At 39.9% G+C, this 18,128-nt stretch overlaps 1 protein-coding gene across 1 annotated transcript in view; it reads right to left on the bottom strand.

The window, feature by feature from the left end:
- Window positions 1-18,128, bottom strand: part of dhx34 (DEAH (Asp-Glu-Ala-His) box polypeptide 34) — a 156,515-nt gene that overhangs the window by 113,150 nt on the left and 25,237 nt on the right. Inside the window, exon 2 of the mRNA XM_060923998.1 lies at window positions 9,753-10,064. Within this exon, the coding sequence (XP_060779981.1) occupies window positions 9,753-10,064 (312 nt within the window). The remainder of the gene's footprint in view (window positions 1-9,752; window positions 10,065-18,128) is intronic.

Below are 18,128 nucleotides of genomic sequence, written 5' to 3'. Positions count from 1 at the left end.
CTTATGTGGGGCTGCATGAGTGCTGCTGGTGTCCGGGAGCTGCATTTCATTGATGGCATCATGAATTCACAGATGTATTGCTCTATACTGAAAGAGAACATGCTACCATCACTCCGTGTCCTTGGTCGTCGTACACTTTTCCAACATGACTAAACACACATCTAAGGCCACTGTTGGATTTCTGAAGAACAACAGGGTGAAAGTGATTCAGTGGCCAAGTATGTCTCCTGATCTGAACCCAATCGAACACCTATGGGGAATTCTGAAGGGACAAGTTGAGCATCACTCTCCATCCAGCACTCAGTCATGAAAAGAGGTCATTGTTGAAGAATGGAAAAAAAGATTGATGTTGCAAAATGTCGCCAACTTGTTCATTCCATGCCTAGAAGACTTGGTGCTGTCATTAAAAATCATGGAGGCCATACAAAGTACTAGATGTAGTAGTTTTTGTTGTGGGGTGTATTCATTTTTGCACCACCCTAATTTGAGTAAAACTGAAAAATGTGTAATCTAAGTTTATATTATTAACCTTACTTTCACATTACAAGTTAAACAGATGTTATATTAAACTTTGTCTTGTCAACATTTTAGAAAATTGTTTGTGTTCATTGAGATATTGTTTAAAATGTTACTTTTCAAAGGGAGTGTACTCATCGATTCCAAAAAAGTTGGGACAAAGTACAAATTGTAAATAAAAACAGAATGCAATAATTTACAAATCTCAAAAACTGATATTGTATTCACAATAGAACATAGACAACATATCAAATGTCGAAAGTGAGACATTTTGAAATTTCATGCCAAATATTGGCTCATTTGAAATTTCATGACAGCAACACATGTCAAAAAAGTTGGGACAGGGGCAATAAGAAATAAAACAAACAAAACCACTCACAACAAAAACAATAAATAAAATACAATCTATGGCTCTTAAAAATTGCACTCAAGTAAATATTAACTTGGCAGAGGGTAATAAAAAGACACTTTTCTTCACAGGCAACATTCTGCCAATCCAGTTTCGCAAAGATTAGTACCCAGATAAACAAAAAGTGCAAAGTAACAACGTATTGCCAGCTGTCATTTGGATAAAAGTAACAACAATTAGAATGAGAACATGTAGGCAAGGGCGTAGGTTTGGTATTAACATTGGTGGGGACAAAAACCCAATGCCAATCCCCAGTGGTGCCAACTTCAGGTCAACATTAGAGGGTCACAATATTTTGCTACGTTGTGTTCCACCAAAAGAGTATCCATCATCTCTCCAAAGTCCAGACTTTTAAAATTTGAAGTTCAGAACTGTAGTAATTCATGAATAATAATAATAAAAAATTCATTTGATTAATTGCAAATCTTGCATGTGATGATTAACTCATTCTACCAACTTGCAAATGTGTTTTACAAGCGAATAATGCATTGTCGGGACGGTGCATGTTCCTTTCCCTCATAAATGGAAGTAAAACACATACGGAGCCTTAAACACTGTGTTCCATGAGGCTGGCAGGGGGAGTAGGCTCTCTTCTGTGTGATCTTTAACTAGTTTTAGAATGCTAGTTTAAGCTGATATGTGATTGATCTAACAGTAAAACAGGACGAGGGCTCTAGAACTTTGACACGAAAGGTTGCAATTTTACTTGGCAACAGAATGTATCTGAATTCTGATTAGTTGTTATATTATTGCCCTTTTGTTGTCTTCTTGAGCAGAGAGGAAGTAGTGACAGGGTTCTACAGAGAAGTTTTTAGCCTCCTGCTTTCAAATGAACCCCCTCGAAAACCAATCAGTTCAGCGTATGTATGTACTCGGTATGTGACGATTTCAAAAAGAGAGGAAGGAGTAACCAAAAATTTCTGATCAAGAAGGTGGAGGCTGTTATGCTTATTACGTGAAAATGTTTTATTTGATTAAAAGGTCTCTGGGCCACAAACAATGTTCCACATCATCATCGGGTTGTTGTTTATATGTGTCATGTTACACGAACTTGGTCAGGGCTCTGCAGGTCTTAACTGAAGCACTTCAAATTAAGGGTTAGCGGGCTGCTAAAGTTTGCAGGCACTTCACAAGCAAGGCTAGGTTCAATATTAGCCAACATTAGCACAATTTGATATGATTTAATAATGTCTTTGTGACCTTAATGAACAACGGTTGTTGGTATCAAGTTGGATTGTTATTTACATACCACACAAACTTAGAAAACAGTCATATTCGTATGTCGTCGTTTTTACACACTGAATACGAATTGTTGCTAACTGATTCATTTTACAAGCTAATCTAACGTTACATTCATCAAGGACAGTTTGCTAGCTTACTAGCTAGCAGCCAGTCACTGCACTGCAACTGCACTTGCTAATTGACATGGTAGCCAAACTTGCTTGTTGTTTTTGCGACCACGCCCCAGAGCGAATATTCATGAGCGAAATTTTGTGTGGTTTTGCCCAGTGGAAACCTACAGTAGCCATTTGTGTACTGCACACGGAGCGTGAAATTTTTTCCCCCTTCTTCAATCAGAAATATTGGTAGAGACATGTCCATACCCAATTCTACACCTATGGTCTGCACAACAGAGCAATATGTTGTTGTCGTTTCCCCATTCAGTGGATACCCTGGCTGGATAACTGTTGCATGCTGGGAGGCCCTGCCTCTCACAGAGAGCGAGTTTTATTCAGTCAATGGGTCAAGCTAACACTCTAGTGACTTCCCTATGTACAACCCCGATTCCAAAAAAGTCGGGACAAAGTACAAATTGTAAATAAAAACAGAATGCAATGATGTGGAAGTTTCAAAATTCCATATTTTATTCAGAATATAACTTAGATGACATATCAAATGTTTAAACTGAGAAAATGTATCATTTAAAGAGAAAAATTAGGTGATTTTAAATTTCATGACAACAACACATCTCAAAAAAGTTGGGACAAGGCCATGTTTACCACTGTGAGACATCCCCTTTTCTCTTTACAACAGTCTGTAAACATCTGGGGACTGAGGAGACAAGTTGCTCAAGTTTAGGGATAGGAATGTTAACCCATTCTTGTCTAATGTAGGATTCTAGTTGCTCAACTGTCTTAGGTCTTTTTTGTCGCATCTTCCGTTTTGTGATGTGCCAAATGTTTTCTATGGGTGAAAGATCTGGACTGCAGGCTGGCCAGTTCAGTACCCGGACCCTTCTTCTACGCAGCCATGATGCTGTTGTAGGTACAGTCCCTTTAAGAACTACAACTCCCATCACCAACTTCTGCGTTGACCTACGTCACGCCTGGGCGGGATCATCTACGTCACTTCCTCCACGACTCCATAAGGGACCCGGAAATCCACCATACTTCCTCTTTCGGCGCCTCATGAGTTCATCACATGGACAGAAAGAGATCTGCTCCTCCGAGCACCCAAAATAAAGACGTCTTTTCTCCCGAGAAAAACGTTTCAACACGGTTTTTGTTTACCTTTGGCCACGGTAGACTCTAGAATCGTGCGATTTTAAACTCAGATTGAGTTACAACCGTTTTTTTATTCGTATTATAGTAACATTACGAACTACCGCCCAAGCAGTTTAATTTAAGAGAGTTAGAAGCGACCGGATCCTTCTAATTAAAGCGCTGTGCACATTATTTTGATCAGGGACTTCTTTTCATCACGAGCGACCACGCGTCGGACCAAGAAATCCTCTGCTTTCCACGGAAGCGACTCACGTGCTCCACAATGGTGAAACTCCAAAAGTCTCGGAACATCATCTCATAATCTCGTGTAGAGGCAAGATACTGAAGTAAGAGACTGGCATTTGGGCAGAAAAACTAGTCTTAGGAATTAGCTTTATGAAGCAGTGTGAATTTAAACTCAGGAACGGTTTAATTGTGTACACTGTAGACCCTCAGGGTATTGAATTAATTATTGTTCTATTTTTGTCCTCTCAATTGTTTAATAGATAGGTTTTGCATGCTTCTCTCTTTTCCTTTCTAACACTTTAATTTCATTATTACACATATTTTGACCTCATCAAGATTTCAGTGGATTTAGTAGTGTTATAAGCTAGTGGAGTTAGCTACCAAGGCTAATCTTTGTCTCCACACGTGGCCACAGGCCTCACAAACACACCTTAGCTAGCATTCCACTGTCTTAGCTAGCAATACAAGGCTAATCTTTGTCTCCACACGTGGCCACAGGCCTCACAAACACATCTTAGCTAGCAACCAACGCTAACTCTTTTGTTCCACTTAGAAACACGTGGTCACCTCTCCCACGTGGTGACCCCAACCCCTCAGATAACACACACACACCTCAGATAAGATTCCAATCACTCTCACACATCACTCTCACACACATATATAACACACACACTGTTTACTGAAGATTTCAATTGCTATTATTCAATTTTTATATATCTTTGTTATAATAAATTCAATTATTATTGAAACTGTGTGTTTATTTGTTGTGCCTAATATACTCGAAGTCGCCCAATCTCAAAAGAATTCCAAGGTGCATATGAGTTGTGTAATACGGTAAGTGATCATAATAATTTGGAATATACCATAATTTAGCTGTTTGGTAGTTTATTATTAAGCACCAAAATTAATGGTATTAATTAATGAGACTGATTCAATGAGACTGATTTAATGAGATTAATTAATGAGACTGATTTAATATGTAATGAGACCGATTTAATGAGACTGATCACTTTATTACAAATTGCACCTACACTGTAATTGATGCAATATGTGGTTTGGCATTGTCATGTTGGAAAATGCAAGGTCTTCCCTGAAAGAGACGTCTGGATGGGAGCATATGTTGCTCTAGAACCTGGATATACCTTTCAGCATTGATGGTGTCTTTCCAGATGTGTAAGCTGCCCATGCCACACGCACTAATGCAAGCCCATACCATCAGAGATGCAGGCTTCTGAACTGAGCGCTGATAACAACTTGGGTCGTCCTTCTCCTCTTTAGTCCGAATGACACGGCGTCCCTGATTTCCATAAAGAACTTCAAATTTTGATTCGTCTGACCACAGAACAGTTTTCCACTTTGCCACAGTCCATTTTAAATGAGCCTTGGCCCAGAGAAGACGTCTGCGCTTCTGGATCATGTTTAGATACGGCTTCTTCTTTGAACTATAGAGTTTTAGCTGGCAACGGCAGATGGCACGGTGAATTGTGTTCACAGATAATGTTCTCTGGAAATATTCCTGAGCCCATTTTGTGATTTCCTGTACAGAAGCATGCCTGTATGTGATGCAGTGCCATCTAAGGGCCCGAAGATCACAGGCACCCAGTATGGTTTTCCGGCCTTGACCCTTACACAGAGATTCTTCCAGATTCTCTGAATCTTTTGATGATATTCTGCGCTGTAGATGATATGCACGGTAGATGATGATGATATGTTCAAACTCTTTGCAATTTTACACTGTCGAACTCCTTTCTGATATTGCTCCACTATTTGTCGGCGCAGAATTAGGGGGATTGGTGATCCTCTTCCCATCTTTACTTCTGAGAGCCGCTGCCACTCCAAGATGTTCTTTTTATACCCAGTCATGTTAATGACCTATTGCCAATTGACCTAATGAGTTGCAATTTGGTCCTCCAGCTGTTCCTTTTTTGTACCTTTAACTTTTCCAGACTCTTATTGCCCCTGTCCCAACTTTTTTGAGATGTGTTACTGTCATGAAATTTCAAATGAGCCAATATTTGGCATGAAATTTCAAAATGTCTCACTTTCGACATTTGATATGTTGTCTATGTTCTATTGTGAATACAACATCAGTTTTTGAGATGTGTAAATTATTGCATTCCGTTTTTATTTACAATTTGTACTTTGTCCCAACTTTTTGGAATCAGGGTTGTAGATGTACAGTGCATAAATGCCAAAATCGTGGTTAAAAAATAAATAAATAAATAAATAAAGATTTTTACCGAGTTTATTTTCATTTACCATACGATAAGTCGGTATATCAAATATCACGACAGGCCTAATAATAATAATAATAATAATAATAATAATAAATAATATCATGACTGTACTTTAAAAAAAAACGTTGTAAAAAGCAGTTTTAGAACTGTGTTGGAATGTGTGAAAAAAACATTACCTTACCCAATTTGACAAACTGTTTTGGTCACTTGAGGGGATTCTGTTACTGTTCTGTCTCGTCTTTTAGATTACAGAAAGGAGCCACCCATTACCTTGATGCCAGCTTTGCACACTACTGGCAAGATCTTAACCAGCTTCATGAGGTAGTCACCTGGAATGCTTTTAAATTAATAGGTGTGCCTTATCAAAAGTTAGTGTATTTTCTTGCCTTCTGAATGCGTTTGAGATGAGACAGTAAATATTAAAACAATAAAAATACAATAAATAGCTCCATTCAACAACTGTAGCAATCCATAGTATATCAAGAACTGTTCAGCTAAGTAAAGAGAAACAACCGTCCATCATTAATTTAAAACATGAAGGGTTTTTTTTCCCCCAAAAAGACAAACCATTGAATTAGTAGGCGTCTCCAAAATTTTGACTGGTACTGTGTATGTGTGTGTAATTAACAGGTAGACAGACAGTTATTTTTTTACTGGTAGTGTTGTATTTATTTTGCCTATCTAAATTGTTATCTGAGAAATAAAGAATCTGAACATACAGTGGGGCAAAAAAGTATTTAGTCAGCCACCAATTGTGCAAGTTCTCTCACTTAAAAAGATGAGAGAGGCCTGTAATTTTCATCATAGGTACACTTCAACTATGAGAGACAGAATAGGGGGAAAGAATCCAGGAAATCACATTGTAGGATTTTTAATTAATTAATTGGTAAATTCCTCGGTAAAATAAGTATTTGGTCACCTACAAACAAGCAAGATTTCTGGCTCTCACAGACCTGTAACTACTTCTTTAAGAGGCTCCTCTGTCCTCCACTCGTTACCTGTATTAATGGCACCTGTTTGAACTCGTTATCAGTATAAAAGACACCTGTCCACAACCTCAGTCACACTCCAAACTCTACTATGGCCAAGACCAAAGAGCTGTCAAAGGACACCAGAAACAAAATTGAAGACCTGCACCAGGCTGGGAAGACTGAATCTGCAATAGGTAAGCAGCTTGGTGTGAAGAAATCAACTGTGGGAGCAATTATTAGAAAATGGAAGACATACAAGACCACTGATAATCTCCCTCGATCTGGGGCTCCATGCAAGATCTCACCCCGTGGGGTCAAAATGATCACAAGAACGGTGAGCAAAAATCCCAGAATCACACGGGGGGACTTAGTGAATGACCTGCAGAGAGCTGGGACCAAAGTAAGAAAGGCTACCATCAGTAACACACTATGCCGCCAGGGACTCAAATCCTGCAGTGCCAGACGTGTCCCCCTGCTTAAGCCAGTACATGTCCAGGCCCGTCTGAAGTTTGCTAGAGAGCATTTGGATGATCCAGAAGAGGATTGGGAGAATGTCATATGGTCAGATGAAACCAAAATAGAACTTTTTGGTAAAAACTCAACTTGTCATGTTTGGAGGAGAAAGAATGCTGAGTTGCATCCAAAGAACACCATACCTACTGCGAAGGATGGGGGTGGAAACATCATGCTTTGGGGCTGTTTTTCTGCAAAGGGACCAGGACGACTGATCCGTGTAAAGGAAAGAATGAATGGGGCCATGTATCGTGAGATTTTGAGTGAAAACCTCCTTCCATCAGCAAGGGCATTGAAGATGAAATGTGGCTGGGTCTTTCAGCATGACAATGATCCCAAACACACCGCCCGGGCAACGAAGGAGTGGCTTCGTAAGAAGCATTTCAAGGTCCTGGAGTGGCCTCGCCAGTCTCCAGATCTCAACCCCATAGAAAATCTTTGGAGGGAGTTGAAAGTCCGTGTTGCCCAGCGACAGCCCCAAAACATCACTGCTCTAGAGGAGATCTGCATGGAGGAATGGGCCAAAATACCAGCAACAGTGTGTGAAAACCTTGTGAAGACTTACAGAAAACATTTGACCTCCGTCATTGCCAACAAAGGGTATATAACAAAGTATTGAGATGAACTTTTGTTATTGACCAAATACTTATTTTCCACCATAATTTGCAAATAAATTCTTTAAAAATCAGACAGTGTGATTTTCTGGATTTTTTTTCTCATTTTGTCTCTCATAGTTGAGGTATACCTATGATGAAAATTACAGGCCTCTCTCATCTTTTTAAGTGGGAGAACTTGCACAATTGGTGATTGACTAAATACTTGTTTGCCCCACTGTAGGCATAAGATTTTATTAATCAGGGATGAGAGTGGGTGGTCACCAAAAAAGCAGAAAACAAGATGGCGCCCGAAGCCGGGGGTCTGGGAGGGATACCCCCCCCCAGGAAAATTTTGAAAAATAAGGCCTTACAAACCACTTTTCCTGCAATCTGAGCTGTAGTAGATAAAAAAATCTGTTGTCTTTTTTATATATTTACATGAAAATATGTTTAAAATCAATAGGAGTATTGTTTGAATTCAAAATAAAATCACATTCTACATTCAAGGGTATGGTTATAATTTATGATCAACAAAAATGACAAACTAAATTCACATTAAACGTAATTTTTATTAATTATCAAAATGTTCATATATTAAATAAAATTTCTTAGGGAGAAAAGGTCAGTCACCCTATGCCCTCATTAGTTGCATATGATTTCAAAGTCTTTTGAAATATTTAAGTTTTCAAAACTGTCAGCATTAATTCAGATTTACTGACCATCATATACATGTTCAATGTATTAAATCAAACGAATGCTCAGTTTATGGGATAATGTCTATGTACACTTTATTCAATTATTTATAGTTCACAGTCACTTCTCATTTTCATTTAATAATGTCGACGACTTCTTCAGCCTTTTGGCCAAAGACAAAAGCTTGTCAGTCCTCTCTCTGTTTTTTATACCAGCATCGATTTCACGTACCTTCGCTTCGTCTCGCTTGTCAATTGTATTCGGCATTTTGAGTAAAAAAGCCGATACGAAAGAGAAACATATTTTTGAAGCGCAGCGACGATGAACATGTGCAAGTTTCGATAAAATAGAACAGACGCAGGTACTTTTGTAAGAACTGTTATGATTGGCTTTTGTTCTCTCCCACACTCTTGTAAGAACTGTTATGATCGACTATCATGCTCTCGCCAGCGATGTTTTGGCCAATTACATTGTAGATAACATGTATTCTACCGCGAGACTTAGCGAGACTAAAGATGGCGAAAATGTAAACATGTAACATCGTCGTACGCTTGAGTATCACAAAGGAACATACCCCAACCCCCCTCAATGAAAAAAAAATCTCAACGGATTTGGCATAATATCGATTTTTGCTCAGAAAAAGCGGAAATCCGCCGAAAAGTGGAAAACTCTCATCCCTGATTAATAAAGTATTTGTTACCTTTAATTTTCATGTTCTGTTCAGATGGTGTCATTTGCATCATGTCTGTTACGAAGCACTTACAACTGAGGCACCCTCCTTAAATGTTAATTGAAGGTCTTAACAAAAAAATTAATGATTTTATTTATTTATTAAAGCCATCACCATATTAAGAATTATGCATTTTACTTTTTGCAACGCCACAATTTTCAATCCATTTATTAATTTGCCTTCGATTACATGGAGCATCCACTGTACAAGACCATGTGTATGAGCTGTTACTATAGAAAAAGTATTAGATGAACGCATTAATAGGAACCTATTATTCACATTATAGCTGGAACTACTGCCCAAGCCAAGCTGTTATACAAAAATAGTGCAGAGCAGGCAGGTTTTAATCATTCCATACCTGAATGGGGAAGAGTCTACCTGGCACCTGCAGCACAGGTGCATTGTTGAAGTAGTTGGAGAAGAGCTTGATGTTGATGGTGGCAGACATAAGAACTAAGCGCAGGTCTGGTCGCCGGTGAAGCAAGGAATGGAATACACCCAACAGGAAGTCAGAGTGCAGGTGTCTTTCATGAACCTCATCCACAATCACCACATGGTACTGGGATAACACAGCATCATGCTGTATCTGTTTGAGGAGCAGACCCTCAGTCAGGAACAGGAGTTTAGTGCTTGACGTGCGTCTGCTCTCAAAACGGATCTGGTAACCAACCTAAGAGAACAAGAATGACATAACAGGCATAGACATTTAGGTTGCTGGACTTAAGTCCCTGGTGTTTCAGCGTTTAAGAATGCATCAGACTAGAAGGTTTTGAGATTAAATACTGGTATGATATGATATATGATAGGGAAAAAAATGTAAATAACTTTAACCTGGCTGGAATACTCTACGCTACACTCCCACACAACACCTGGATCCAACCATTACCTCAAATAATCTTTAAAAATACAGACAAATGATCCTCACTGTTCTCTCAAATATGGCAGTGCATACTGTGAGTGAAGTCACCTGTTGGGAGCTTACAAACACTTCCAATCATCAACCGAGCAGCGATAGCATTTAAAATATGCGAAAGTAATTGGCTAACTAAAATCGTTTACTATTGTAAGCAGTCAGTAAATGGGCTCTTATGTGGTTGAAAACCACTATTTGTTTGTTTAAAATAAGAAAAACCAAGTAGGGTAACTGCCATCTTAGTTGGCCTTTAAAAGGTCTGCTGCATCAAGCGCAATCTTTCACATTCTCTTCAGAGAATGCACTTTCCAGTTTAGTATTACACAATGCACAATACTACTGTTATTCTTTAGTTTTCTTCTTCTTCTTCTGACAGTTTTTTTGCACCGTTCCTTCTCCCGCAGTTTTCAAGCTCGAGACCTCAAGAGGGAGTGAAATATCGGAAAATGTGTCCCTCAGATGCGTGATGTATTTCGTATAAACAAGGTGATTTTTTTTCCAACACAAGAAGATAAACTTCATATCTCCAAGCCAACATATGATGTTCTTTTTATTATATGGACACAAAGTACTCAAATTCATCTAAACAAATTTCATCCATTTCCTCATGAGTGACCTAAAAATTTTAGTCACAGTTTTAGTTCTCCATGTCTCAGATCCAGCTCATACGAAAAATACAAGTGGTGTACAACCCCGATTCCAAAAAAGTTGGGACAAAGTACAAATTGTAAATAAAAGCAGAATGCAATGATGTGGAAGTTTCAAAATTCCATATTTTATTCAGAATAGAACATAGATGACATATCAAATATTTTAACTGAGAAAATGTATCATTTAAAGAGAAAAATTAGGTGATTTTAAATTTCATGACAACAACACATCTCAAAAAAGTTGGGACAAGGCCAGGTTTACCACTGTGAGACATCCCCTTTTCTCTTTACAACAGTCTGTAAACGTCTGGGGACTGAGGAGACAAGTTGCTCAAGTTTAGGGATAGGAATGTTAACCCATTCTTGTCTAATGTAGGATTCTAGTTGCTCAACTGTCTTAGGTCTTTTTGGTCGTATCTTCCGTTTTATGATGCGCCAAATGTTTTCTATGGGTGAAAGATCTGGAGTGCATGCTGGCCAGTTCAGTACCCGGACCCTTCTTCTATGCAGCCACGATGCTGTAATTGATGCAGTATGTGGTCTGGCATTGTTATGTTGGAAAATGCAAGGTCTTCCCTGAAAGAGACGTCGTCTGGATGGGAGCATATGTTGCTCTAGAACCTGGATATACCTTTCAGCATTGATGGTGTCTTTCCAGATGTGTAAGCTGCCCATGCCACACACACTAATGCAACCCCGTACCATCAGAGATGCAGGCTTCTGAACTGAGCGCTGATAACAACTTGGGTCGTCCTTCTCCTCTTTAGTCCGAATGACACGGTGTCCCTGATTTCCATAAAGAACTTCAAATTTTGATTCGTCTGACCACAGAACAGTTTTCCACTTTGCCACAGTCCATTTTAAATGAGCCTAGGCCCAGAGAAGACGTCTGCGCTTCTGGATCATGTTTAGATACGGCTTCTTCTTTGAACTATGGAGTTTTAGCTGGCAACGGCGGATGGCACGGTGAATTGTGTTCACAGATAATGTTCTCTGGAAATATTCCTGAGCCCATTATGTGATTTCCAATACAGAAGCATGCCTGTATGTGATGCAGTGCCGTCTAAGGGCCCGAAGATCACGGGCACCCAGTATGGTTTTCCGGCCTTGACCCTTACGCACAGAGATTCTTCCAGATTCTCTGAATCTTTTGATATTATGCTCTGTAGATGATATGTTCAAACTCTTTGCAATTTTACACTGTCGAACTCCTTTCTGATATTGCTCCACTATTTGTTGGCGCAGAATTAGGGGGATTGGTGATCCTCTTCCCATCTTTACTTCTGAGAGCCGCTGCCACTCCAAGATGCTCTTTTTATACCCAGTCATGTTAATGACCTATTGCCAATTGACATAATGAGTTGCAATTTGGTCCTCCAGCTGTTCCTTTTTTGTACCTTTAACTTTTCCAGACTCTTATTGCCCCTATCCCAACTTTTTTGAGATGTGTTACTGTCATGAAACTTCAAATGAGCCAATATTTGGCATGAAATTTCAAAATGTCTCACTTTCGACATTTGATATGTTGTCTATGTTCTATTGTGAATACAATATCAGTTTTTGAGATGTGTAAATTATTGCATTCCATTTTTATTTACAATTTGTACTTTGTCCCAACTTTTTTGGAATTGGGGTTGTATTTCTCAGTAACACAATCGTGTCCATATAATATATACACTGATTAGCCATAAAATTATGACCATTGACAGATGAAGTGAATAATATTGATCATCTCATTACATTGGCACCCGTGAAGGGGAGGGATATATTAAGCAGCAGAGGAACATTCAGTTCTTAAAGTTAATGCGTTGGAAGCAGGAGACATGAGCAAGCATAAGGATCTGAGTGACGCTGACGAGGGCCAAAACGTGATGGCTAGATGACAGAATCTGAGCATCTCCAAAATGGCAGATCTTGTGGGGTTTTCCCAGTAAGCAGCAGTTAGTACCTACCAAAAGTGGTCCAAGAAAGGACAACTGGTGAACCTTTGACATGGCTCATGGGGCATCAAGGCTCATTGATTCACATGGGGCACAAAGGCTAGCCCATATGGTCCCATCATACAGATGATCTACTGTAGCAGAAACTGCTGAAAAAGTTAATGCTGGCTAAATCAGAAAAGTGTCAGCATTAACTTTTTCAGCAGTGTGTGCTACAGTAGCCCTTCTGTGTACAGCTTCTAATACATGCAGTGCGTTTACATGCACATAGAGAAAATCAAATTTCTGCCGTTGCTCGACTGAAATCGAAGTTCTAAATGCCATGGAAACACCTTAGCTAGGCTGAAATCGAACCAAACTTGATTTCTCGTAATCGAGCTACACGACCTAGATTATGCGATTTTTGCCGAGCTACTTAGTAAACCCTATCGAGCTACGTAGTCGAGCTACTTACTTCAGCACTGCCCCTTCCGGAAGTGACGAGTGATGAGACCACAAGCAGGAAACACAACAGCCTCGGTCAGCATGACAACGAATCATGACAACGGCATGAATCTTTTCTTTTTGTGGCATTGTTTGCACTGTTAAAATTTAGCTCACTTACTGTATCACCAAATACATCTGTGCAGCTGTTGCATAGCTGTGAATTGTGTACATAAACAAGTCATTGTATTTGTGTGTGTGTGTGTGTGTGTGTGTGTGTGTGTGTGTGTATATATATATATACACAACCCCGATTCCAAAAAAGTTGGGACAAAGTACAAATTGTAAATAAAAACGGAATGCAATGATGTGGAAGTTTCAAAATTCCATATTTTATTCAGAATAGAACATAGATGACATATCAAATGTTTAAACTGAGAAAATGTATCATTTAAAGAGAAAAATTAGGTGATTTTAAATTTCATGACAACAACACATCTCAAAAAAGTTGGGACAAGGCCATGTTTACCACTGTGAGACATACCCTTTTCTCTTTACAACAGTCTGTAAACGTCTGGGGACTGAGGAGGCAAGTTGCTCAAGTTTAGGGATAGGAATGTTAACCCATTCTTGTCTAATGTAGGATTCTAGTTGCTCAACTGTCTTAGGTCTTTTTTGTCATATCTTCCGTTTTATGATGCGCCAAATGTTTTCTATGGGTGAAAGATCTGGACTGCAGGCTGGCCAGTTCAGTACCCGGACCCTTCTTCTACGCAGCCATGATGCTGTAATTGATGCAGTGTGTGGTTTGGCATTGTCATGTTGGAAAATGCAAGGTCTTCCCTGAAAGAGACGTCGTCTGGATGGGAGCATATGTTGCTCTAGAACCTGGATATACCTTTCAGCATTGATGGTGTCTTTCCAGATGTTTAAGCTGCCCATGCCACACGCACTAATGCAACCCCATACCATCAGAGATGCAGGCTTCTGAACTGAGCACTGATAACAACTTGGGTCGTCCTTCTCCTCTTTAGTCCGAATGACACGGCGTCCCTGATTTCCATAAAGAACTTCAAATTTTGATTCGTCTGACCACAGAACAGTTTTCCACTTTGCCACAGTCCATTTTAAATGAGCCTTGGCCCAGAGAAGACGTCTGCGCTTCTGGATCATGTTTAGATACGGCTTCTTCTTTGAACTATAAAGTTTTAGCTGGCAACGGCGGATGGCACGGTGAATTGTGTTCACAGATAATATTCTCTGGAAATATTTCTGAGCCCATTTTGTGATTTCCAATACAGAAGCATGCCTGTATGTGATGCAGTGCCATCTAAGGGCCCAAAGATCACGGGCACCCAGTATGGTTTTCCGGCCTTGACCCTTACGCACAGAGATTCTTCCAGATTTTCTGAATCTTTTGATGATATTATGCACTGTAGATGATGATATGTTCAAACTCTTTGCAATTTTACACTGTCGAACTCCTTTCTGATATTGCTCCACTATTTGTCGGCGGAGAATTATGGGGATTGGTGATCCTCTTCCCATCCTTACTTCTGAGAGCTGCTGCCACTCCAAGATGCTCTTTTTATACCCAGTCATGTTAATGACCTATGGCCAATTGACCTAATGAGTTGCAATTTGGTCCTCCAGCTGTTTCTTTTTTGTACCTTTAACTTTTCCAGCCTCTTATTGCCCCGTCCCAACTTTTTTGAGATGTGTTGCTGTCATGAAATTTCAAATGAGCCAATATTTGGCATGAAATTTCAAAATGTCTCACTTTCGACATTTGATATGTTGTCTATGTTCTATTGTGAATACAATATCAGTTTTTGAGATTTGTAAATTATTGCATTCTGTTTTTATTTACAATTTGTACTTTGTCCCAACTTTTTTGGAATCGGGGTTGTATGTCCAACATCTGAAGAATGTCAATAAAAACAAAACAATTGAACTTTTTGTGTGTTTATTAAGACATAAGTTAAATTGTAAGCAAAAAAAAAATTTTTTTTGTAAGCAAAAAATGGACTTTAGAAAAATATACAATTGTGCAAAATAAGTTGTCTTACAAAACAGTGGTCTGCGCAGGACAGTTTGTAGCCATACAGTCTGTTAGAGCAAGCCTAACAGCTTGAACACGGAACTTGTGAACACGGAACTGCCAGCGTTGCCAGATTGGGCGGTTTTAAGTGCATTTTGGCGGATTTGAACATGTTTTGGGCTGGAAAACGTCAGCAGTATCTGGCAACACTGCTGATAACTTTGTTTATACTCTTGAATAGCTCTTCTTCATGATGACAACCGGAAGTGTACCAACACGATGGGGCGTGTAGCGCCACCTGTGGCTCGGGTGCACAATGTACCTCACACAATAGCTCGATTTCCTTGTGTGCATGTAGGATTGGATTTCTCTGGCACCCCTGCTGGGACCCTTAGCTCGATTACCGACAGTAGCTCGATTTGGATGTGCATGTAAACGCACTGATTGATTTCTAGTGTGCATGTGCAAAATACCATTGCATCCGTCATGCTGGCAATGGAAATAAAACCTGTGTTACATTTTAAAAGACTAAACAAAACAGTGTTGTGACGATTGAGGAACCGTGTTAGTTGCTGGGTTCGTAGTTATAACAAGGAGACAGGCAATTAGTTTATTCCACTGATTCTCAATCCTTTTCCAGGGGCCACCCTGCTCTGCATGTTTTTCATCTTTCACTGTTTGACCTACCTGAATGAACTCGGGGCACTTTTGAGTAGCTGAACAAACATGACTTATCCAAGAGCATGTTAAGTCACACTAATTTCAGCCAGGTCTCTTTTATAGCAAGGATAGATAGAAGACATGCAGGATTGGGGGGAATGGGGCTGCAGGAGAAGGATATTGAGAAACACTGGTTTATTCTATTAAGCTCACACATGCACGCATAGACAGATCCATGTGGCTCAGTTTACTCAACACAGAACACTCGTTATTAACATATTAACACTCATTATTCTGGCACCGTGTGAGTGGCAGCCAGTTTCAGCAGCTCTTGCTTTCTTACTATTTTTTTCTTTTTATCATCTTTAGTCATTTCCTTCCTAGTATTTAACCTTACTCGTTTGCATGCTAGTATGGATGTGGTTTTGGCGAGACTGTTTTTTACTTGTTTTGGGACTTTTTAAAACAATATCGGGACAGCCAGTCACGGCTTGATTCTTTATACCCACAATCAGCTGCTGGCATTGCACAGCATGAGGATACTCCCTGAGGTGAGACACAAGATCCCTGTGGAAATAACAAGGAGGAGAAGGGGATGCAGAGCTGGAGTTAAGTGCCTCAAGAGAAAAAGACAGTATAAACCATTCATTCTGTTTGTTATTATAGGGAATGTAAGATCACTCCCTAATAAGATGGAAGAGCTCACAGCCCTGACTAGGCTGCAGAGGGAATATCAGGAGTGCAGCATCATGTGCCTCACAGAGACCTGGCTGAATGAACTCACTCCAGATTCACTTATCACTCTGGATGGTTTTCAACTCATGAGAACAGACAGGAGATCGAATGAGACTGGGAAGAGGAGGGTGTAGCAATGTTTGTGAACGAGAGATGGTGTAACCCCGGGCACATTAAAGAGCAGAGCTGCACATAGGACACTGAGCTGCTAGCTGTTAGCATTCAGCTGTACTACCTCCCGAGGGAGTTCTAGTACATTATCACAACAACATTGTACATCCTGCCGGCGGCCGATGCCGCAGTAGCCCGCGAGCTTTTACACACTGTAGTATCACAGCTGCAAACATCACACCCACAAGCCTTCCTCCTAAATCTCAGGGAACTTTAATCATGTTATCCTGTCCTCCATTCTCCCCACTTTCACTCAGTATGTTGATTGCTATACCAGGGACACTGACTACGTTTACATGCACGTCCAAATCGAGCTGCTGTTGGTAATCGAGCAAAGGGTCCCAGCAGGGGTGCCAGAGAAATCCAATCCTACATGCACAAGTGAAATCGGGCTATTGTGCAAGGTGCATTGTGCACCCGAGCCACACGTGGCGCTACATGCCCCATCGTGTTGGTACACTTCCGGTTGTCGTCATGAAGAAGAGCTATAGTGTTGCCAGATACTGCTGACGTTTTCCAGCCCAAAACATGTTCAAATCCGCTAAAATGCACTTGAAACCCCCAATCTGGCAACACTAGCAGTTCCGTGTTCAAGCTATTAGGCTTGCTCTAACAGACTATGGCTATAAACTGTCCGGCGCAGACCACTGTTTTGTAAGACAACTTATTTTGCACAATAATATTTTTCTAAAGTCCATTTTTTGCTTACAAAAAAATATTTTTTTTTGCTTACAATTTAACTTATGTCTTAATAAACACACAAAAAGTTCAATTGTTTTGTTTTTATTGACATTCTTCAGATGTTGGACATATATACACACACACACACAAATACAATGACTTGTTTATGTACACAATTCACAGCTATGCAACAGCTGTACAGATGTATTTGGTGATACAGTAAGTGAGCTAAATTTTAACAGTGCAAACAATGCCACAAAAAGAAAAGATTCATGCCGTTGTCATGATTCGTTGTCATGCCGACCGAGGCTGTTGTGTTTCCCGCTTGTGGTCTCGTCACTCGTCACTTCCGGAAGTAGCTCGACAACTAGCTCGATAGGGTTTACATGCACAAAGTAGCTCGGCAGAAATCGCATAAACTAGGTCGTGTAGCTCGATTCCGAGAAATCAAGTTCGGTTCAATTTCAGCCAAATTAAGGTGTGTACATGGCATTTTGAACTTCGATTTCAGTCGAGCAAT

Source organism: Neoarius graeffei, chromosome 6 (genome assembly GCF_027579695.1).
Source record: "Neoarius graeffei isolate fNeoGra1 chromosome 6, fNeoGra1.pri, whole genome shotgun sequence".
Classification (NCBI taxonomy): domain Eukaryota; kingdom Metazoa; phylum Chordata; class Actinopteri; order Siluriformes; family Ariidae; genus Neoarius; species Neoarius graeffei.
Note: the sequence above shows the minus strand (reverse complement) of the source record. Positions and strands in the feature narration are given on the sequence as shown.